Source organism: Gekko japonicus, unplaced genomic scaffold (genome assembly GCF_001447785.1).
Source record: "Gekko japonicus isolate JY-2015 unplaced genomic scaffold, Gekko_japonicus_V1.1 scaffold411, whole genome shotgun sequence".
NCBI lineage: Eukaryota > Metazoa > Chordata > Lepidosauria > Squamata > Gekkonidae > Gekko > Gekko japonicus.
The window spans coordinates 1,130,233-1,148,689 of NW_015160221.1; the positions used below are offsets into that span (position 1 = coordinate 1,130,233).

Here is an 18,457-nt window from a genome sequence, read left to right on the forward strand (position 1 = left end):
GAGCCCACCAAGTGCTTTTAGAAAGTGGGCTTTTGCCCGAGAATGCTTTTGATTGGCTGTTAGGGTTGCCAGGTCTCTTACCTGTTTTGGCGGGGGGAGAATGTCCCTGCGCATGCCCCATGATGACATCACCCGGAAGTGACATCATCGCACTAGGCACGTTGCCAGTGTACGCTCTAGCATTTGACTTGAGAACTCTATGATACCATAGAGTTCTCAGGCCAAATGCTAGAGAGTCTCCCCGGCGACGTGGCCAGCTCAATGATGTCACCTCCGGGTGACGTCATCACTCCGGGCATGTCGGCCTGATCTGGGCACTTTGGGGGTGGGGTTCCCCCCACTGGCTGGATCTGGGCTGGCGGGTCAGGGGGGCCCTTTGAGCAGGCAAACCCCTGCCCCCCCCCTCGGGGACCTGGCAGCCCTATTGGCTGTGCAGATTTTTGAAACCGTTGCTTTGGCAGCAGCTGTCATCAAATCACAAGGATCTTCGCTGTGTGGCTGAAAGTAAACTGGGGCAATCATTTTGTAGCTGGATCCACCTCCCGAGGCAGCCATTTTGTGGCTACGCCCACTATCCTGTGTCACAATTCCAAAAGTGCCCACTGGCTCAAAAAGGTTGGAGACTCCAATTTATACTATCAATATAAATATATTGGTTTCCATCACGGAGTTGTAGAAATTTTACTTTGGTGATGGCTGTGAATTCTCCATTAGAGATCCCAAGCCCCCCTCACAGAACCACACAGCCCATAAAGAAGGAGAGTGAGTGCATAGTCGCAGGAGTCACACTAACCACACATTCTACCGAACGTCTGCCACACAGGTGCACTAGACAGGTGACAGAAAGAGAGGATGAAATGGGAAGAGGGGATAAAAACAAACAGCTCATCGCAGACACTCACCTCTTGCTTAGCAGCAGCTGCAGAAAAAGAAAAAGAAAGAGCTTTCTGAAAAAACAACACAATGAAGTTCTCATTGACGTTTATGTGCCACTGAGTCTGCATTTGGTATCGAAGCTCTATATTCGAGGACAACGGGTGATTCTGCGTTGGCTTTTCCCTCCGTTGTATTATGAAACCCCACCCTACACTACCCGAAGTCTCAGAGCAGCTTACAATCTCCTTTCCTTTCCCCTCCCCACAACGAACATCCTGTGAGGGAAGTGGGGCTGAGAGAGCTCTTTCGAGGACTGCTCTTGAGAGAACAGCTCTGAGAGAACTACGACTGACCCAAGGTCACCCAGCTGGCTGCATGTGGAGGAGTGGGGGACCAAACCCCGTTCTCCCAGATTAGAGTCCATGCTCCAAACCACTGCACCAAACTGGCTCTCAAGATGAAACAAACAACAGAATTGTGGGATTTGGTAGCACTTTTAATTCAACTCTGCTTTAACTGTCACGGCTCCCAGGTATTTACAAAAGCCACGTTTGCATTCGGGCCCTCTGACTACGCTGAAGGAGACCTGACCAACAGGAAAGGCCCTCGAGTTGCAATTCCTTGCTGTAGAAATATGGATTCTGGTTTTAACCACGAAATATAGTGGTTGTCCAATGTGGGTCAGTGACACTGGGTGGGGGGATTCCCTTCCCCCACTTTCTTGCCAGGCCCAGCATGACTCAGGGGCAGTGTTCCCTCTAAGCTGAGTTAGTGTGAGCTAGCTCACAGTTTTTTAGCCTCCAGCTCACAGATTTTTGTCTTCGCTCAGGAAGGAGGGCTCCAGAGCAAACTAATTTATGTAGTAGCCAAATCTCTCGCTCACAACTTTAATGCCAGGAGCTCACAAAGTAGAATTTTTGCTCACCAGACTCCACAGCATAGAGGGAACATTGCTCAGGGGCTGTGCTGCGGCTCGCATTGAGCACAATGCGACTCCCGGGTTGTGTCACGGCCGCAAAGACCAGGGCCAGTGCAGCCCCCAGGCTGCTTCTTTGCCAACGCTGGCCCCAGCGTGGCCCCCGACCTCTCCTCCAGCTGCCTCTGGGACTTTGCTGCTGCCTCTGCTGGACCTGCCACAGTCCCTGGGATGCTTCGCCACGCAGGAGGTGTGTAAAGCTAAAGGTTCCCCTTGCTCGAAAACCAGTCGAATCCAACTCTAGGGATGTGGTGCTCATCTCTGTTTCAAAGCCGAAGAGCCAGCACTGTCCAAAGACCTTTCTGAGGTCATGTGGCCGGCATGACTAGACACCAAGGCACGCGGAACTCTGTTACCTTCCCACCAAACTGGTCCCTATTTATCTACTTGCAATTTCTTGCTTTTGAACTGCTAGGTTGGCAGGAGCTGGGGCCGGAAATGGGAGCTCACTCCATCATGCGGCACTCAGGTCTCGAACTGCCGAGCTACCGACCTTCCGGTCTCTAACTCAGCATCTTAACCTCTGAGTCACCGCAGCCCTAGAAGGTATGTAGCAAACAGCATTTGTGTGTGCACAGAGAACACTGTTTTACTTTGGGGGGGATTTAACCCCCATGTATTTTTTTTTTAGATTTCAGTTTTTTTCTGCATATTTAAGGGGTCACCCAAGTTTGCAGAAAAATCTTAGTGTGGCCCCAATTTGCAGATTTAGCTATCCGCAGGTAGTTGGGAAATAGATATACAGGTTGGTTTTACTTCTACTGCCCTCCAAATGCTGAAATATACAGGTTGGTTTTACTTCTACTGCCCGCCAAATGCTAACAGACATTGATGAAATCTGGGATCTCTGTGCTGAGGAATGAGACTCCCTTAACTCTGACAAAATCAAATAAACCTCAGTGTTCGTACATCCAAGAGAGGGTGAAATTGGAATAAGGTGTTTCTTTCCTCTTTGTCGGAAAACCTACACTGCAGAGTGTGTCTCAAAAGGCAGAGACTGGTCGTTTGCCCACTCACCTATTATTTCAGACTTCCTCTTTCTTCTCCAGAAGAAATAAATTAATGCGGCAGCAAGCAATAGAACGAAGAGACAAGGGATTATAAATGCTATTATGTGACTGTGGAAGTTTTTGTCACCATATATAAGTGTTTTTTTGCAAACTGCATCGGAAGTTGTTGTTCCAGCTTTTTCTTCCGTGCGGCCTGATTCGCTGCAGCTGAAAGGCAGACGAAAAGAAACCATGAATTCCAAGCAGGATTGTGTTTGTCCTATGTGTCCAGAGTCCCTTATGGACTGCTGTAGGGTATCAGCTATCCAATGGAACAGTGAATAAGCCCCTGGTTCAAAATTCACCTCTGGCCGGCCAAAATGGTATTGACGGAAAAAAATGGCACGCTAACACTGTCAACCGGGGATCTGTATTGTTCAGTGAGACTGGCTGAAACTATGCTGAATGATAAGAAACATGCCGTCAATCAACTGGGCAGCAGATGTTTTAAAAATGTTATTGCTCATGAAAAGTCTACAATTCCAGGAGCAGCATGCCTCTTACTGGAAGAGGCATTCCCTTGTCTCACACACAGTAAGGAATACCTCTTCTGAGCAGGTGCCAGCTGTGACAAATGCATTTATCAACTAAGAGAGAATGCTTTCCCCCAAAAACAGATAGTTTCATTTATATTGTAATGTATGCAAATTAAACCCACCGTTAGTAGATACCTTCTAAGAAGAGGCATTCTCTCTTGAACAAGAGGAAATGCCTCTTCTGAGACAATATCTGGGGCATCCATCATCTAAACACAAAAAGATATTGCTCTTTTTTCACCATAAAGATTGTGGTTTTTTTAATATGCAAAGATATACAGATCTGATCAGTCGACCAAAATTCATATGTTTAATCATGTGATTCATCAATTAAGTGCTTCAATCAAATGATGGCCCTACTAAACGTTCTAGCTGTGATGAAGATAATACTAGATCCATCCCAGCTCATTCGGTTTTACTGGGAGTTCTCTCCTGGCATATTCTAGTCATTTTATTCCCAATATGGAAGCCTCAACGGAAAGAAATTTGGCCGTCATAGCTGAGCTCAGTTCTGGGACTTCTCTACATTTTGTCATCAGTAACAACGTGGATGTGAAATGGGCGACATAGAAGTTAACGTGATCAGCGAGCAGCCCTGACGGAAGCCGTGATAAAAGCAGCTTACTTGGTCCATGGTTTGCAAGAGAAGGACATCGCTTCCGTTGAAAAGGTGCCAGGCGGGCAAGGCACATACTGGGTATCGGTGGTTTCGGTGCCTATAACAGGAGAAGAAAGTCAAGACATGTGACTCTGTCTAGAACGAGGTCTCCAATGTGGTGCTTGTGGGCAACGTGGCACCAGCCAACTCTTTTTCTGGAGGGCACTAAGTGTTGTTTTAGAAAGTGGGCGGGACCAAGTAGAGCTTTTGCCAAGCATGTCTTCTGATTGGGCACTGGAGATAGCTTCGGGAGCAGTGCTGCCCCAGCACAACGGTCTTCACGGCGGCAACCATTTTCTGTGCGGCCCTGCCTCCAGCGACAGCCATTTTGTGTCTGTGCCCATCACACCGTATCAAAATTCCAAAGGGGCCCACAGGCTCAAAAAGGCCAGGGAGCCCCAGTCTAGAAAACAATAATAAATAATACGCTGATATCAAAATAAATTATATACATTATATTAACGTAATTTGGATGCAACACTGTGGCCTGATAGCAGAGCCCATCATAGATGCATAATAGAAATTCACTGATTTACAAATAGCAAATGGAATATTATGGAGGGGAAATGGATGAGAAGGGGAAATGACATGAAAACAGAGAATCACAAGTCTGATTCATGTAAGAGATGCACACCACACTAGTGTGGTACAGCAGTTAAGTGTGTCAGACTAAGGTTTGGGAGTTTGAGGTTCAACCACCACCCCCGACATATAATTTGCTGGGGTGAATTTGGCACTGTTGCTCTCTCTGTGCTAAGGAATGAGGCTCCCTTAACTCTGACCTACCTCACAGTGTTGGTGTGAGAATACAATGGGGAAGGGGGCAAAGCTCCCTCTAAGCTGTGGAGTCTTGTGAGCAGAAACGCTGCTTTGTGAGCTGCTGGCAATGGCATTAAAGCTATTTATTGGGAGGGACCAGAACTCAGGGCAAGGGGGATTCCAGGTTGGGGTAAACTCAGATCGCCTGCTTTTGGATGCAACACTGTGGCCTGATAGCAGAGCCCATCATAGATGCATAATAGAAATTCACTGATTTACAAATAGCAAATGGAATATTATGGAGGGGAAATGGATGAGAAGGGGAAATGACATGAAAACAGAGAATCACAAGTCTGATTCATGTAAGAGATGCACACCACACTAGTGTGGTACAGCAGTTAAGTGTGTCAGACTAAGGTTTGGGAGTTTGAGGTTCAACCACCACCCCTGATTCCCTGACATATAATTTGCTGGGGTGAATTTGGCACTGTTGCTCTCTCTGTGCTAAGGAATGAGGCTCCCTTAACTCTGACCTACCTCACAGTGTTGGTGTGAGAATACAATGGGGAAGGGGGCAAAGCTCCCTCTAAGCTGTGGAGTCTTGTGAGCAGAAACGCTGCTTTGTGAGCTGCTGGCAATGGCATTAAAGCTATTTATTGGGAGGGACCAGAACTCAGGGCAAGGGGGATTCCAGGTTGGGGTAAACTCAGATCGCCTGCTGGGAAACAGGTGGGCCCTGACAGGCACCCTAGCACGATGGACCAGTGATCCCCAATGTGGAACCCACAGGAACCACAGGCCCAGCTGCCAGTGGGTTTCTTGGTGCCCATTTGCTTCTTCACCAAAGTATTGTCAGGTTCCCCACAGCATCAATGAAGTACACACTTGTAGAAAAGGTTTTACTTTTATTTGAAGCTATAGGTACATGGACAGGATCACTGTTAGGAATGAGGGGGGTGCAAACAGCTGAGGCCCAATTGCGGGACTTCCCCCGCGCGCCATCGGGCTTCGGAGCAAAACGCTTCTAGATAGCATAAACAATATCCTTCCCACGGTACATTGTGAGATCACCCAAGCAACTATCCAAACGGCAACCACCTGTGGCCTTGAGAGATACGCGTTCCAGTAGCTAAGCAATTAAGCGCGTCAACACGTTTACATAAGAAAGCGAAAGCACGCAAGCGCACACATAGGAACACAAAAGAAAAGAAAATTGGCAGCTTGCTGACAAGTATCTCTTCTCCAAAGCCAAGAGCTAATCCTGGTTTCCCTCCACCTCACTGGAGCAGGAGATGCTTCAGAAGAGTGCTGGGAACAGGGAGTAGCGTTGCCATCCCCCAGTTGGGGGCCGGGGATCCCCTGGTTTTGCAGGCTCCGGCCCGTTGCCAACCATTGGCTGGCAGGAGGAAATCCCCCCTCCCACAGCGACATTGCCAGCAATGCTCCCTCTAAGCTGTGGAGTCTTGTGAGCAAAAATTCTACTTTGTGAGCTCCTGGCATTAAGTTGTGAGCGCAGATTTGGCTAACTGCATAAATTAGTTTGCTCTGGAGCCATCTTTCCTGAGCGAAGGCAAAAATCTGTGAGCCGGAGGCTAAAAAACTGTGAGCTAGCTCACACTAACTCAGCTTAGAGGGGACACTGGAAGGGGAACCCATGCAAGCTATCTGAGCCCTTCAAAGGAAGGATAAGATAGAAGTGCACTAGATAGACAGACAGACAGATAGACAGATATCAAAAGGGGGATTTTCTGGTTGTAACAAGTATGAGAAATTCAAGATCTCCCATAGAGAAAAGAGAATTTTCCCAAGGAAGCATCCACACTATTATGGGTTTTTCCACATTTTTCCTCACTTGTAAGTTCCTGTTTCTTCAGGGCGTTCCTCTCTCTCTAGTGGTCGATTCAATATTGCATCATCCAGCACAAAAATCTGCCGTTTAAATCTGCATGGAGAGGTGCCAAACATAAACCAATACAATATCAAATCAACCACTAGAGGGAGCAAAGATAAAGGTAAAGGTTCCTTTGCTCGAAAGCCAGTCGAATCCGACTCTAGGGTTGCTGTGCTCATCTCCGTTTCAAAGCCGAAGAGCCAGCGCTGTCCGAAGACGTTTCCGTGGTCATGTGGCCGGCATGACTAAACACCAAGACGCACTGAACGCTGTTACCTTCCCACCCAAGTTGTCCCTATTTATCTACTTGCAATTTCTTGCTTTCGAACTGCTAGGTTGGCAGGAGCTGGAACTAGAGATGGGAGCTCACTCCATCATGCGGCACCCGGGTCTCGAACTGCTGAACTACTGACTTTCCACAGCCTGCAGTTCAGTGTCTTAACCACTTGAGCCACCGCAGCTCCTTAGAGGGAGCAAAACACATGCGGAAAGGGGGACACACAAAGAGATGGGAACTTACATGCAAGGAAAATGTGAATGCAGAGAAGCCCTGTGATACAGAGGTCATAATTATGTGAGTCTTACCAGCCTGCGTCACCATATAACCTGGTTGGGCGACAGTGTGTTTTTGACACGAGTCACAGTCTTCACCAGTAAAGTGTGTGCAGTAGTAACCTGAAGCACAGGAACACACCGCATTCTGTGTATAAGTGCATCTTTCTTTAATCGTCAGGTTGGATCCTGGAAGGCACAATTAGAAGCCTATCAATATCTACAAAGTTGTCTGTTGAAGATGGTAGCCCTGTTAGTCTGTCTGTAGCAGTGGAAAAGAGCAAGAGTCCGGTAGCACCTTAACAACTAACAAAATTTGTGGCAGGGGAGGTGCGTTCGTGAGTCACGGCTCACTTCTTCAGATCTGAAGAAGCTCATAAAGGTAAAGGTTTTCCCTTGCTCGAAAGCCAGTCGAGTCCGACTCTAGGGTTGCGGTGCTCATCTCCGTTTCAAAGCCAAAGAGACAGCGCTGTCCGAAGACGTTTCCATGGTCATGTGGCCGGCATGACTGAACACCAAGGCGCACGGAACACTGTGACCTTCCCACCGAAGTGGTACCTATTTATCTACTTGCAATTTCTTTCTTTCGAACTGCTAGGTTGGCAGGAGCTGGAACTAGAGACGGGAGCTCACTCCGTCATGCGGCACACTCGGGTCTTGAACTGCTGAACTACCGACCTTCCACAGCCTGCAGTTCAGCATCTTAACCACTTGAGCCACCGCAGCTCCGAAGAAGCTCATGCCCTGCCACAAATTCTGTTAGTCTTTAAAGTTGTCTGTGTCAGACCATTGCTCCTGGTACCCCCTTTGTTAATGTGCTAGTAGCAGTTGGACCAACTGGATCCCACCCAGATTAGAAAACTGCATCCAAACATTGTCTTTCTGACTTGATTGATTAGGTTTCTATTTCTGGGGGACAGGTTCATGACACTGGTGACCTTCTTTCTGCATAGGTTGTAAGTGCAAGAGTTGGCCCAACATCTTTGTGCTGTGTGTTCATCCATCGAATGTTTCAAGGATGCTTCTGAATGGTTTTCATCCACCTCAGCCACCCTGGCAAATGGTTGATAGGACCTCTGGGGACAACTCACCATTTTGTATGAATGGATGTACAAGAATATAAGAACATAAGAACATAAGAGAAGCCAGTGTTGGATCAGGCTAATGGCCCATCCAGTCCAACACTCTGTCACACAGTGGCCAAAAATACCAGGTGCCATCAGGAGGTCCACCAGTGGGGCCAGGACACTAGATGCCCTCCCCTGGTGCCATTTTGGATCAAGAAGAAGAAGAAGAGGAGATTGGATGTATACCCTGCCCTTCACTACCCAAAGGAGTCTCAGAGCGGTTTACAAACTCCTTTCCCTTCCCCTCCCCACAACAGACACCCTGTGAGGTAGGTGGGGCTGAGAGAGCTCTGACAGAAACTGCTCTTTTTCAAGAACAGCTCTTGTCAGAGCTACGGCTTGCCCAAGGCCATCCAGCCAGATGCAAGTGGAGAAGTGGGGAATCAAACCCGGTCCTCCAAGATTAGAGTCCGCGCACTTAACCACTACACCAAACTGGCTCTCAAGAGCCCCTGGTGCCATTTTGGATCGGAAAAATAGTATGGGGGAAGGCAGGAGCCCATCTTCCCTCAGGCCGCAGTGATCCCAACCAGAATCGGTCTCCCTGGCAAAGCTAAAAGGAGCCCCCCAGTGGCCAGGTATCCACAGGTGTGCTGAATCATCTAGTTTGGCCCTCTGTCTCAGCCTAATCGATCTCGCAGAGTTGTTGTAAGGATAAAATCAATCTCATAGAGTTGTAAGGATAAAATGGAAAGGGCACATGGAACCACATATACCTCCCTGAGTTCTTTAGAGAAAGGAGGAAATAAAACTGTATCTCAGGATACCGGACTGCACTAGTCTAGAGCACTTTTCAGAATTCTTAGGTTTAACATGCAGTTTAAATCCCAGCCTGGATTGATAATTCACAATATTGGTAGCTTTTACAAAATCTGAAAGTCTGCCGATATCATACAGCAGGTCCATCGCTGCAGTGGGGCATTTCGGGGCTCTGCACCCTCAAATGAGAGGCAATGCCCCCACAACAGCTGCTGCCCCTCCCCCCTTCCTGTGACATTAAAAGGGCCCTCCAGCTGATCGGCGGGAGTATGTGGTCTGCCAATCGGCTGGAGGGCTCTTTAAATATGGTCATCCAGCAGCTGCGAGCGGAGAAGTGGGGAATCAAACCCGGTTCTCCCAGATTAGAGTCCGTTCACTTAACCACTACACCAAACTGGCTCTCAAGAGCCCCTGGTGCCATTTTGGATCGGAAAAATAGTATGGGGGAAGGCAGGAGCCCATCTTCCCTCAGGCCGCAGTGATCCCAACCAGAATCGGTCTCCCTGGCAAAGCTAAAAGGAGCCCCCCAGTGGCCAGGTATCCACAGGTGTGCTGAATCATCTAGTTTGGCCCTCTGTCTCAGCCTAATCGATCTCGCAGAGTTGTTGTAAGGATAAAATCAATCTCATAGAGTTGTAAGGATAAAATGGAAAGGGCACATGGAACCACATATACCTCCCTGAGTTCTTTAGAGAAAGGAGGAAATAAAACTGTATCTCAGGATCCCGGACTGCACTAGTCTAGAGCACTTTTCAGAATTCTTAGGTTTAACATGCAGTTTAAATCCCATCCTGGATTGATAACAGCTGCTGCCCCTCCCCCCTCCCTCCCTTCCTGTGACATTAAAAGGGCCCTCCAGCTGATCGGCGGGAGCATGTGGTCTGCCAATCAGCTGGAGGGCTCTTTAAATCTTGCAGGGAGGGCAGAAGAGGGGCAGCCGCATGCCTTCCCTGAACTCCAAGCCCCTCTTCCTCCCCCCTCCCTCCTCCCCCTCCCCTGCTGCCCCACAAAATTCCCCCATGCTCCACCAACTCAACATTTCTGGCTATGGGGCTGTCCTACAGGATCCACAGATTTTTGAGATGAACGGTTGGCTATGAACAGTGCACCTTCTTCTTGGAAATCCCAATTGGAGGTTACCGCTTAAGACTCTTAGGAGTACAGAAGAAGAATAAGCCTTGGTTGCTAACCCCAAGCTTGAAAGACTGGAACAGCCTAAAAAGTGCCTTTCCTCCCGGTAAAATGGTGAATCGTTGGCACCTGCACTATGTTCTTTATCTGTTTACCCACCAGAAGACACAGAAGTTCCAACTGGGGACACATACCGCCCTTACCTTCCGTTAGTATTTACCTGAATCACAGTTCCGACATGGAAAGCAACTGGTCAGGCCATGTGGGTGGTCCATATATGTCCCTTCTATACAAGGAAGGCAGCTTGTACTGGAAATAGAGGTGCAGGATTTGAAAACTCTGTATCCTGCAAGAGATTCAGATGGAGCGTTTAACATACCTTAAGGAGTTCGGGATGTGCAAAGGGTTTTGTGACCTCCAGTCACTCTGGCTCAGTCTATCTCTCAGGACAAAGGGTTATGTGCCTATATTATTAGTATTAATAGTAGTAGTAGTAGTAGTAGTAGTAGTAGTAGTAGTAGTAGTAGTAGTGGTGGTGGTGGTTTGGAGTAGTGGTTAAGAGCGCCGACTCTAATCTGGGAGAACCGGATTTGATTCCCCACTCCTCCACATGCAGCTGCTGGTGTGACCTTGGGCCAGTCACAAGTTCTCTTAGAGCTGTTCTCTCAAAGGCAGTTCTCCCAGAGCTCTCTCAGCCCCACCTACCTCACAGGGTGTCTGTTGTGCAGAAGGGAAAGGAAAGGGATTGTAAGCCACTCCAAGACTCCTTTGGGTAGTGAAGGCCAATCTCTTCTTCTAGTAGTATTTATTTGATTTATATCCCGCCCTGTCCCGCAAGCGGGCTCAGGGTGGGTAGCAATATATAGATTAACCACCATAAAGGCATTTAAAGATAAAACTAAGACAAGTTTAAAATGAACAAATAATAGTAGCAAGGGCAACAAGACGAAAAATTCAAATGCCTCCTGCCGTTGGTGGTCTCCTAAGCAGGGTCAGTGTGGGCAAAACACAGCGACAAGGACTGTGTGCAGGGGAGGTCGGAAGGGACTGGACGCCTGCCACCTCAACCGAAGACCTGGCGGAACAGCTCCATTTTGCGGGCCCTGCAGAACTGTAACAGATCCCGCAGGGCCCCAATCTCAGGGGGGGAGCTTGTTCCACCAGGTTGGGGCCGAGGCAGAAAAGGCTTTGGCCCTGGTTGAGGCTCTAGGCGAGGCTCCCTTCTGGCGCCCTCCGTGCCCCCCGTTCGCCCCCGTCAGAGCCAGCAGGGGCGCTTTTGGTGGGGGGTCAGTGCAGTTTGGCGCCCCTAAGGGCTGGGGCGCTCTAGGCGAACACCTAGTTCGCCTAGTGAGCGAGCCGGCCCGGATTGCAGCCTCCTCTGATGGGCCTCAAGTGTCAGGAAATGGTTTTGGCCAAGTGCCAATCCGGGTTGGGAGAGGTGAGTTTCCCTCTCTAGCTGGAGGAAGAGTGCAGATAGGTTATCTGGGTCAAAAAGCAGGCCAGCATTTTAGGCTGAAGAAGAAGAGATTGGATTTACACCCCGCCCTTCACTACCCGAAGGAGTCTCGGAGCGGCTTACAAACTCCTTTCCCTTCCCCTCCCCACAACGGACACCCTGTGAGGTAGATGGGGCTGAGAGAGCTCTGACAGAAACTGCTCTTTTTTAAGAACAGCTCTGACAGAACTATGGCTTGCCCAAGGTCATCCAGCAGGTGCAAGTGGAGGAGTGGGGAATCAAACCCACACACTTAACCACTACACCAAACTGAAGCCGGAGGCAGAGAGAAAAGCAGCCATTGCGGAGAGTTGGTGGAATCATTTTTCAGCATGCAAGGCAGCCATGGCCAATGTTCCCTCTAAGCTGTGGAGTCTTGTGAGCAAAAATTCTACTCTGTGAGCTACTGGCATTAAAGTTGTGAGCAAGCAATTTGGCTACTGCATCAGTTACTTTGCTCTGGAGCCATCCTTCCTGAGCTAAGACAAAAATGTGTGAGCTGGAGGCTAAAAAACTGTGAGCTAGCTCACACTAACTCAGCTTAGAGGGAACAATGGCCATGGCTCAGGGACAGAACATCTGCTCGACATGCAGAAGGTCCCAGGTTCAATCCCCGGCATATCCAGTAAGGATGAGGTTGTTGGTGATGTGAAAGGCCTCTGCCTGAGATCCTGGAGAGACCCTGCCAGTCTGAGTGGATAATAATGATCTTTATAGACCACAGGTCTGACTCAGTATAAAGCAGCTTCGTGTGTTCGTATGTAAAGTGGAATTGTACAGACGTATTTTCCTTGCGAGGTCAAAGTCCGGGAGATTAAAGGGGAGAAAGGGGAGTGGAACAGCTGGACCCTAGACAGTCCGCACATGTCTCTCCTCCAAATCATCCAAAGTGAACTATTTCTGGCTAGTTCTCCGAGCGAGTACCAAGCCCATTCTGAGCTGAGCCCATGATCCAAAGATGACACCCAGAGTGATAGTCAGGGCTCAGGTTCCTATCGCCCCACCCAATGCTATGGCTTGTGGTTTTTTTTTTACTGTTGTCCCGTTTGATAGTAAATTTAGTGCTCCCGTGCTAATTAAAGCAGGATGATAAAGTTGCCAATGAAGAAGAGGGCTTTTCCACATACCACGAGTGTGTGTGTGTGGGGGGGGGGCTCTCAAGTACACAGAAAACTGGCTCACCACCATCATTTCTAAAGAAAGAGGAACAAATAACTAGATCTTGGATGCAAATGGCTTGCCAGTGGTTTCCTTTCCAAACAGATTATTAAAGAGGTGGGAGGTCTCATAGAGCTATTGTTGGGGAGGGGTGAGGAACAACTTGCTTACCTCCCCCGCTGCCTCCAACCAGGAGGGGAAGGAGCTGTGGCTCAGTGGTAGAGCATCTGTTTGGCATGCAGAAGGTCCCAGGTTCAATCCCCGGCATCTCCAGTTAAAAGGACCAGGCAGCAGGTGCTATGAAAGACCTCAGCCTGAGACTCTGGGGAGCTATGGAGGGGGCTGTGGCTCAGTGGTAGAGCATCTGTTTGGCATGCAGAAAGTCCCAGGTTCAATCCCCAGCATCTCCAGTTAAAAGGACCAGGCAGCAGGTGATATGAAAAACCTCAACCTGAGACTCTGGAGAGCTATGGAGGGGGCTGTGGCTCAGTGGTAGGGCATCTGTTTGGCATGCAGAAGGTCCCAGGTTCAATCCCCGGCATCTCCAGTTAAAAAGGTAAGGTAGTTGGTGATATGAAAGGCCTCTACTGGAAATCAGGATCGCTGCCCATCTGAATAGACACTACTGACCTTGTGGGTCCCAGGTTCAATCCCTGGCATTGGACCAGTTAAAAGGACCAGGCAGTAGGGGATGTGAAAGACCTCTGCCAGACACCCTGGAGAGCCCCTGTTAGTCTGTACAGACAAGAGTGACTGTGATGGATCAATGGGCTGATTCGGTTTAGGACAGCATCATGCGTGTTCACTCCTGACCAAAGTGCTATCAAGAATTTGCCCCACAACCTGCCAAAGACCAAGATTGAGCCTGGGGGGAGCAATGGGGGGGGGGACTCCTGGAGACTTGATCCTGTGTTTTCCAGTGCTGTGAGGCAATTTCCCCCATTGTTCAGGAAGGGACGAGGCTAAGAGCAAGTCGCTTAACTCCTGCTGTCACCCCAGTCTCCAGGGCCTAATCCTGAGACGTGAAAGGCTATCGGGCAATGTACCCGTAACACAGTTGTTGGAGGAGTGGAAAGACTTGAAAAATGAGTTGTTTATCTCCCACCGCCCCCCCCCCCGGCCTGATTCCGCAATGACAAAAAAGCACTATAGACAAAAAAAGGGAGAAACTTAGCATTAGGCTAAAATTTAGGCTGATAGTGACCGTCGTAGTGTTCAAGGAATTGCCCCTTTAATAAAAACGAGCAACAATTCACAACACCATAAACTGCCTCGAGCAGGGCTCTAAAGAGGCAGTGAATAAATCTTATATACGTAGACAAATAATAAACATTTTGTTGTGTGTCCCGAACACGAAGCACCCGATAAACAACAAAGATGGGGATACCTGCAGCATATCGACATGGCAGACTCAAATCGGCTTTAATAGCCGTTCCGTTTTCCCAGGGAAGGGAAGGAGGGAACCCAAGAGAACTCTCGACATCTCGACAAGTACAATTCCCAGAATTCTGCAGTCGGGGCCAGGAAAGCGATACCAAATGGATAAAAGTGCATAAGGTTCCAGAGAAAGAGGGACAGCCATGCTGACGTACCTGGACCACACATTGGACAACACTCCCCGTTAATTTCATACTCCCCATCGATGCACGCTTCCGAGCAGAGCAGATGGACTGCGACGAGTATGCTAGTCAAAATCTGCCGAAAGAGAAGAGAGGAAAGAGACGTTGTCGGAGCCATACCCAGCTCAGTGTTTCTCTGCAGTCATTCTTGGCGGACTCATCTTATCCCAAAGAGAGGAAGGAGGACATAAATTGACATCCGAAGGATCTCTGGTCTTTTCAGCCCTGACACATCTGCCCCTGGGAAATCTACTTGGCCTCCTTCCCCTTCCGCGGGATGAAAAGAACTTCCCTTTTCAGCTAGCTCTCCCGGGACAGGACATAAATATCCACACATCCCACTATCCATTGTTTTTATCCTGTGATTCTTCTCAGGCTTGTACGGGGCCCTCCCCTCCTCTCTTTTGTTCTCACAAGAACCCTGCAAGGTAGGTTAGACAACGAGAGAGTGACTGATTCAAGGCCATCAAGCGAACTTCGTGGTTGAATGAGAGTTCGAACTTCGGTCTCTCCGGTCCTTGTTCAGCATTCGAAGCACTACGACACATTGGCAGACTGGTCTGCCCCTTCTTGATATTGTAGCAGTTTTCAGTTTGAGAACTACATTATGAATTCTTTCATCGAAAACTGATGTTTTAAAAGAAACGAGTCCCAGTGCTCCCTCTAGGCTGAGTGCGTGTGAGCTAGCTCACAGTTTCTTAGCCCCCGGCTCACACATTTTTGTCTCAGCTCAGGAAGGAGGGCTCCAAAGCAAACTAATTGAGGCAGCAGCCGAATCGCTCCCTCACAACTTTAATGCCGGTAGCTCACAAAGTAGAATTTCTGCTCACAAGACTCCGTAGTTTAGAGCGAACACTGGTCCTGACCAATGTTCCCTCGAAGCTGTGGAGTCTTGTGAGCAAAAATTCTACTTTGTGAGCTACTGGCATTAAAGTTGTGAGCGAGCCATTGGGCTACTGCATCAATTAGTTGGCTCTGGGGCCATCCCTTCCTGAGATGAGATAAAAATGAGTTAGTGTGAGCTAGCTCACAGTTTTTTAGCCTTCAGCTCATACATTTATGTCTTAGCTCAGGAAGGATATGGCTCCAGAGCAATGCTCCCTCTAAGCTGTGGAGTCCTGTGAGCAAAAAATCTATTTTCTGAGCTACCACCATTAAAGTTGTGAGCAGGTGATTTGCCGACTGCATAAATTAGTTTGCTCTGGAGCCAACCTTCCTGAGCTAAGAGTAGCTCACAAAGTAGAATTTTTGCTCACAAGACTCCACAGCTTAGAGGGAGCATTGGTGTGAAGACTAAGTGGTTAAAGACAAACGATTCCGGAGAGAGGAGGGTATGGAGTTAGGGTTTGATAGAGAAGAGAAGAGGTGGTTGCATCAGGACCTAGGTAGGAGTGGCAAACTCAAGAGGCATTGGAGGAGAACTGAGGATGCTCAACCACTTGCCACTTTGTTTCATATTCTGCTAAATCAAACACGAGTCTGGTGGCACCTTCCAGACTAACATAATTTGTTCCAACATGAACTTTCATGAGTCAGAGCTCACTTCTTCAGATGCTATGATGAGGAAATCATACTCTGTATTTTTGCAGGGAAAATTAAATGACCGAAGGGGAAAGGAAGGAGTAGAGGGCAGAGAGAGGTTTGGTGTGAATCCCGTCATAAATCTTTCAGGTGTGATTCTCTATGAAAGGGACTGGGACAGATTAGGTTGCTAGACATCATAGATGACGAGAGAGATCAGAGGTTCCAGTCTCTTTCCCATGAGGTACAGATCATCAAAAGTGTAATTAAATAGGATGAACAGCAATTACTCATGGAAGAAGCAGTTTGACACATAAGAAAATTAACTGACATCAGTAAAAGGTTATAGCGTGTTACAACCTGTTAAGAAGAGCCAATTAAAAGAGCCAATTAAAATTCTAACAAGTAGGTCCTTTTGAGCTATTAGGAACTATAGCGAGTAAGGAAACCCAGGTCTCTGTTTAAGTCAGGATAGCGAGGCATTGTTTCATTTCTTGATAAGTTCTAATTCAAAACTTTTTGGTTGTATATTCCCTTTGAATTTTTTTTTTGGTAGAACAGTGATCTTCTGCAAAGATCTTCTGTCGAGGAAGATTAAAATGTCCCTTCCCACCATCTTTCTGAATGTTGCTAAGACTTCTGTTCAGTTATTCTCTCCAGCAGGGACTGACATTACTTGTCAATGCAGATACTAGAAGGGCATTGTTGATACATGATGGCATATATTAGGATCACAGAATCATAGAGTTGGAAGGGGCCTCCAGGGGCATCTAGTCCAACCCCCTACACAATGCAGGAAATTCACAACTACCACCCCACATATTATTAGCTATATATTAAACAGGATGATGTGCAAGCGGTTGAGCCCAAGATGGCGGTAGCTTGTGCTTCTCGTCAACGGCAAGCAGAGAGCCAATTTTTCATGGAAACCTGAACATCGGTGGCCCTGGGGAAGAGTCATTTCACCTACTGGATACAAAACCAGACACAAGAAAGAAGAACTCAAACTTCACAACCGAAGTTACCGCACAGCTGCAAAGCTGTTCGACAGCTGCTCAAGTCAGATGGCAGCAGGGTGAGGAGATCCAAGTCTTGGCACACAGTGGATCGCTGTGGAATGTCGTATGTTCCCCTGGCAAACATGTTCGCCACGAAGTTTCAGGTATATCTAAGGCCATGTTCCCCAAGACGTTTCGGGCATCTTTAAGGACAATAGGGGACTGCTTCAGACACGCAGAGGTCCTCGAGGTGGGAAAGCAAACCACTGAAGACCACCTCCTCACAAGTTTAATGTCTGCCTCCCAGGCTTAAAATCCAGATCTTGAGGAGGGAAGCTTGGGCAAGATGGCCTCCGCCAGCCTCTCCTTGAATGAGACCATCACTTTTCCACTGCCAACTCTTTTGCCTTTTCTATGGTGTCAGATAGAGGGAGAGACAGAGGAGGAGGTGCTAATCTGCTCAAAGAGGAAAAGAAAGAAAGCAGTAGGAGACAGAGGGGACACAGTGGGGTTCGAGGAGCTGTTGGGGTTAGCCGTAGGGCCCCTGTTGATACATGGGACTCTCCCAGCAAATGCCCCCAATGCTGCTCCCCGAGTCTGGCCTTGCATATGAAGTATAGCTCTAAAAGGTAAAGGTTCCCCTTGCTCGAAAGCCAGTCGAGTCCGACTCTAGGGTTGTGGTGCTCATCTCCGTTTCAAAGCCGAAGAGCCAGCGCTGTCCGAAGACGTTTCCGTGGTCATGTGGCCGGCATGACTAAACACCAAGGCGCACGGAACGCTGTTACCTTCCCACCGAAGCGGTCCCTATTTATCTACTTGCCATTTCTTGCTTTCGAACTGCTAGGTTGGCAGTATAGCTCTACCCCAGGCCAAATTCCAATGTATCTTGTGCTACGAAAAGTCCCACACAAAAATGTTAGTGGGTGTTTCCCAGCACTAAAACATCCAGAGTTTGAACACACACTTTGATATGAGGCAGAGCCATTATTCTGCATAGATCTTCCCCTTCCCCTTTAGGATACTGAATCCCTCACACCAGTATGGTTTCTTTAGAAAGCTATATGTTTTTTTAAAAAAATTGAAATAACAAAAACTGTGACTTGAACCTTAAGGTATTAGATAATGGAAAACGTTCACGAATTTTAAAGGGAAACTTCTAAAATCGCCTACAATGAATAATGTCTACTGTTTTTGGATCTTGGGGTGTTTCTCGACTCCGGGCATATCTCTCTCTGAGGAGAGGTAAATACTCTCCACGTTATCTGGAAGCGTCACCAGGTTGACCTGAAAGGCTCTCTCTCCAGAGCACTTAAAAAGGGTTCCCTAGATCAGTGTTTTCTTCATACATCGGG

At 48.1% G+C, this 18,457-nt stretch overlaps 1 protein-coding gene across 2 annotated transcripts in view; it reads right to left on the reverse strand.

Annotated features, from left to right (window-relative positions):
- The window catches only part of TNFRSF14 (tumor necrosis factor receptor superfamily member 14), a 32,172-nt gene that overhangs the window by 2,022 nt on the left and 11,693 nt on the right, over positions 1–18,457 (reverse strand). For both annotated transcript variants that reach the window (XM_015411160.1, XM_015411153.1), the window contains 6 exons: positions 14,560–14,662; positions 10,535–10,660; positions 7,331–7,486; positions 4,063–4,153; positions 2,870–3,069; positions 903–919 (listed from right to left, as the gene is read on the reverse strand). In XM_015411160.1, coding sequence (XP_015266646.1) covers positions 903–919; positions 2,870–3,069; positions 4,063–4,153; positions 7,331–7,486; positions 10,535–10,660; positions 14,560–14,662 — 693 coding nt within the window. The remainder of the gene's footprint in view (positions 1–902; positions 920–2,869; positions 3,070–4,062; positions 4,154–7,330; positions 7,487–10,534; positions 10,661–14,559; positions 14,663–18,457) is intronic.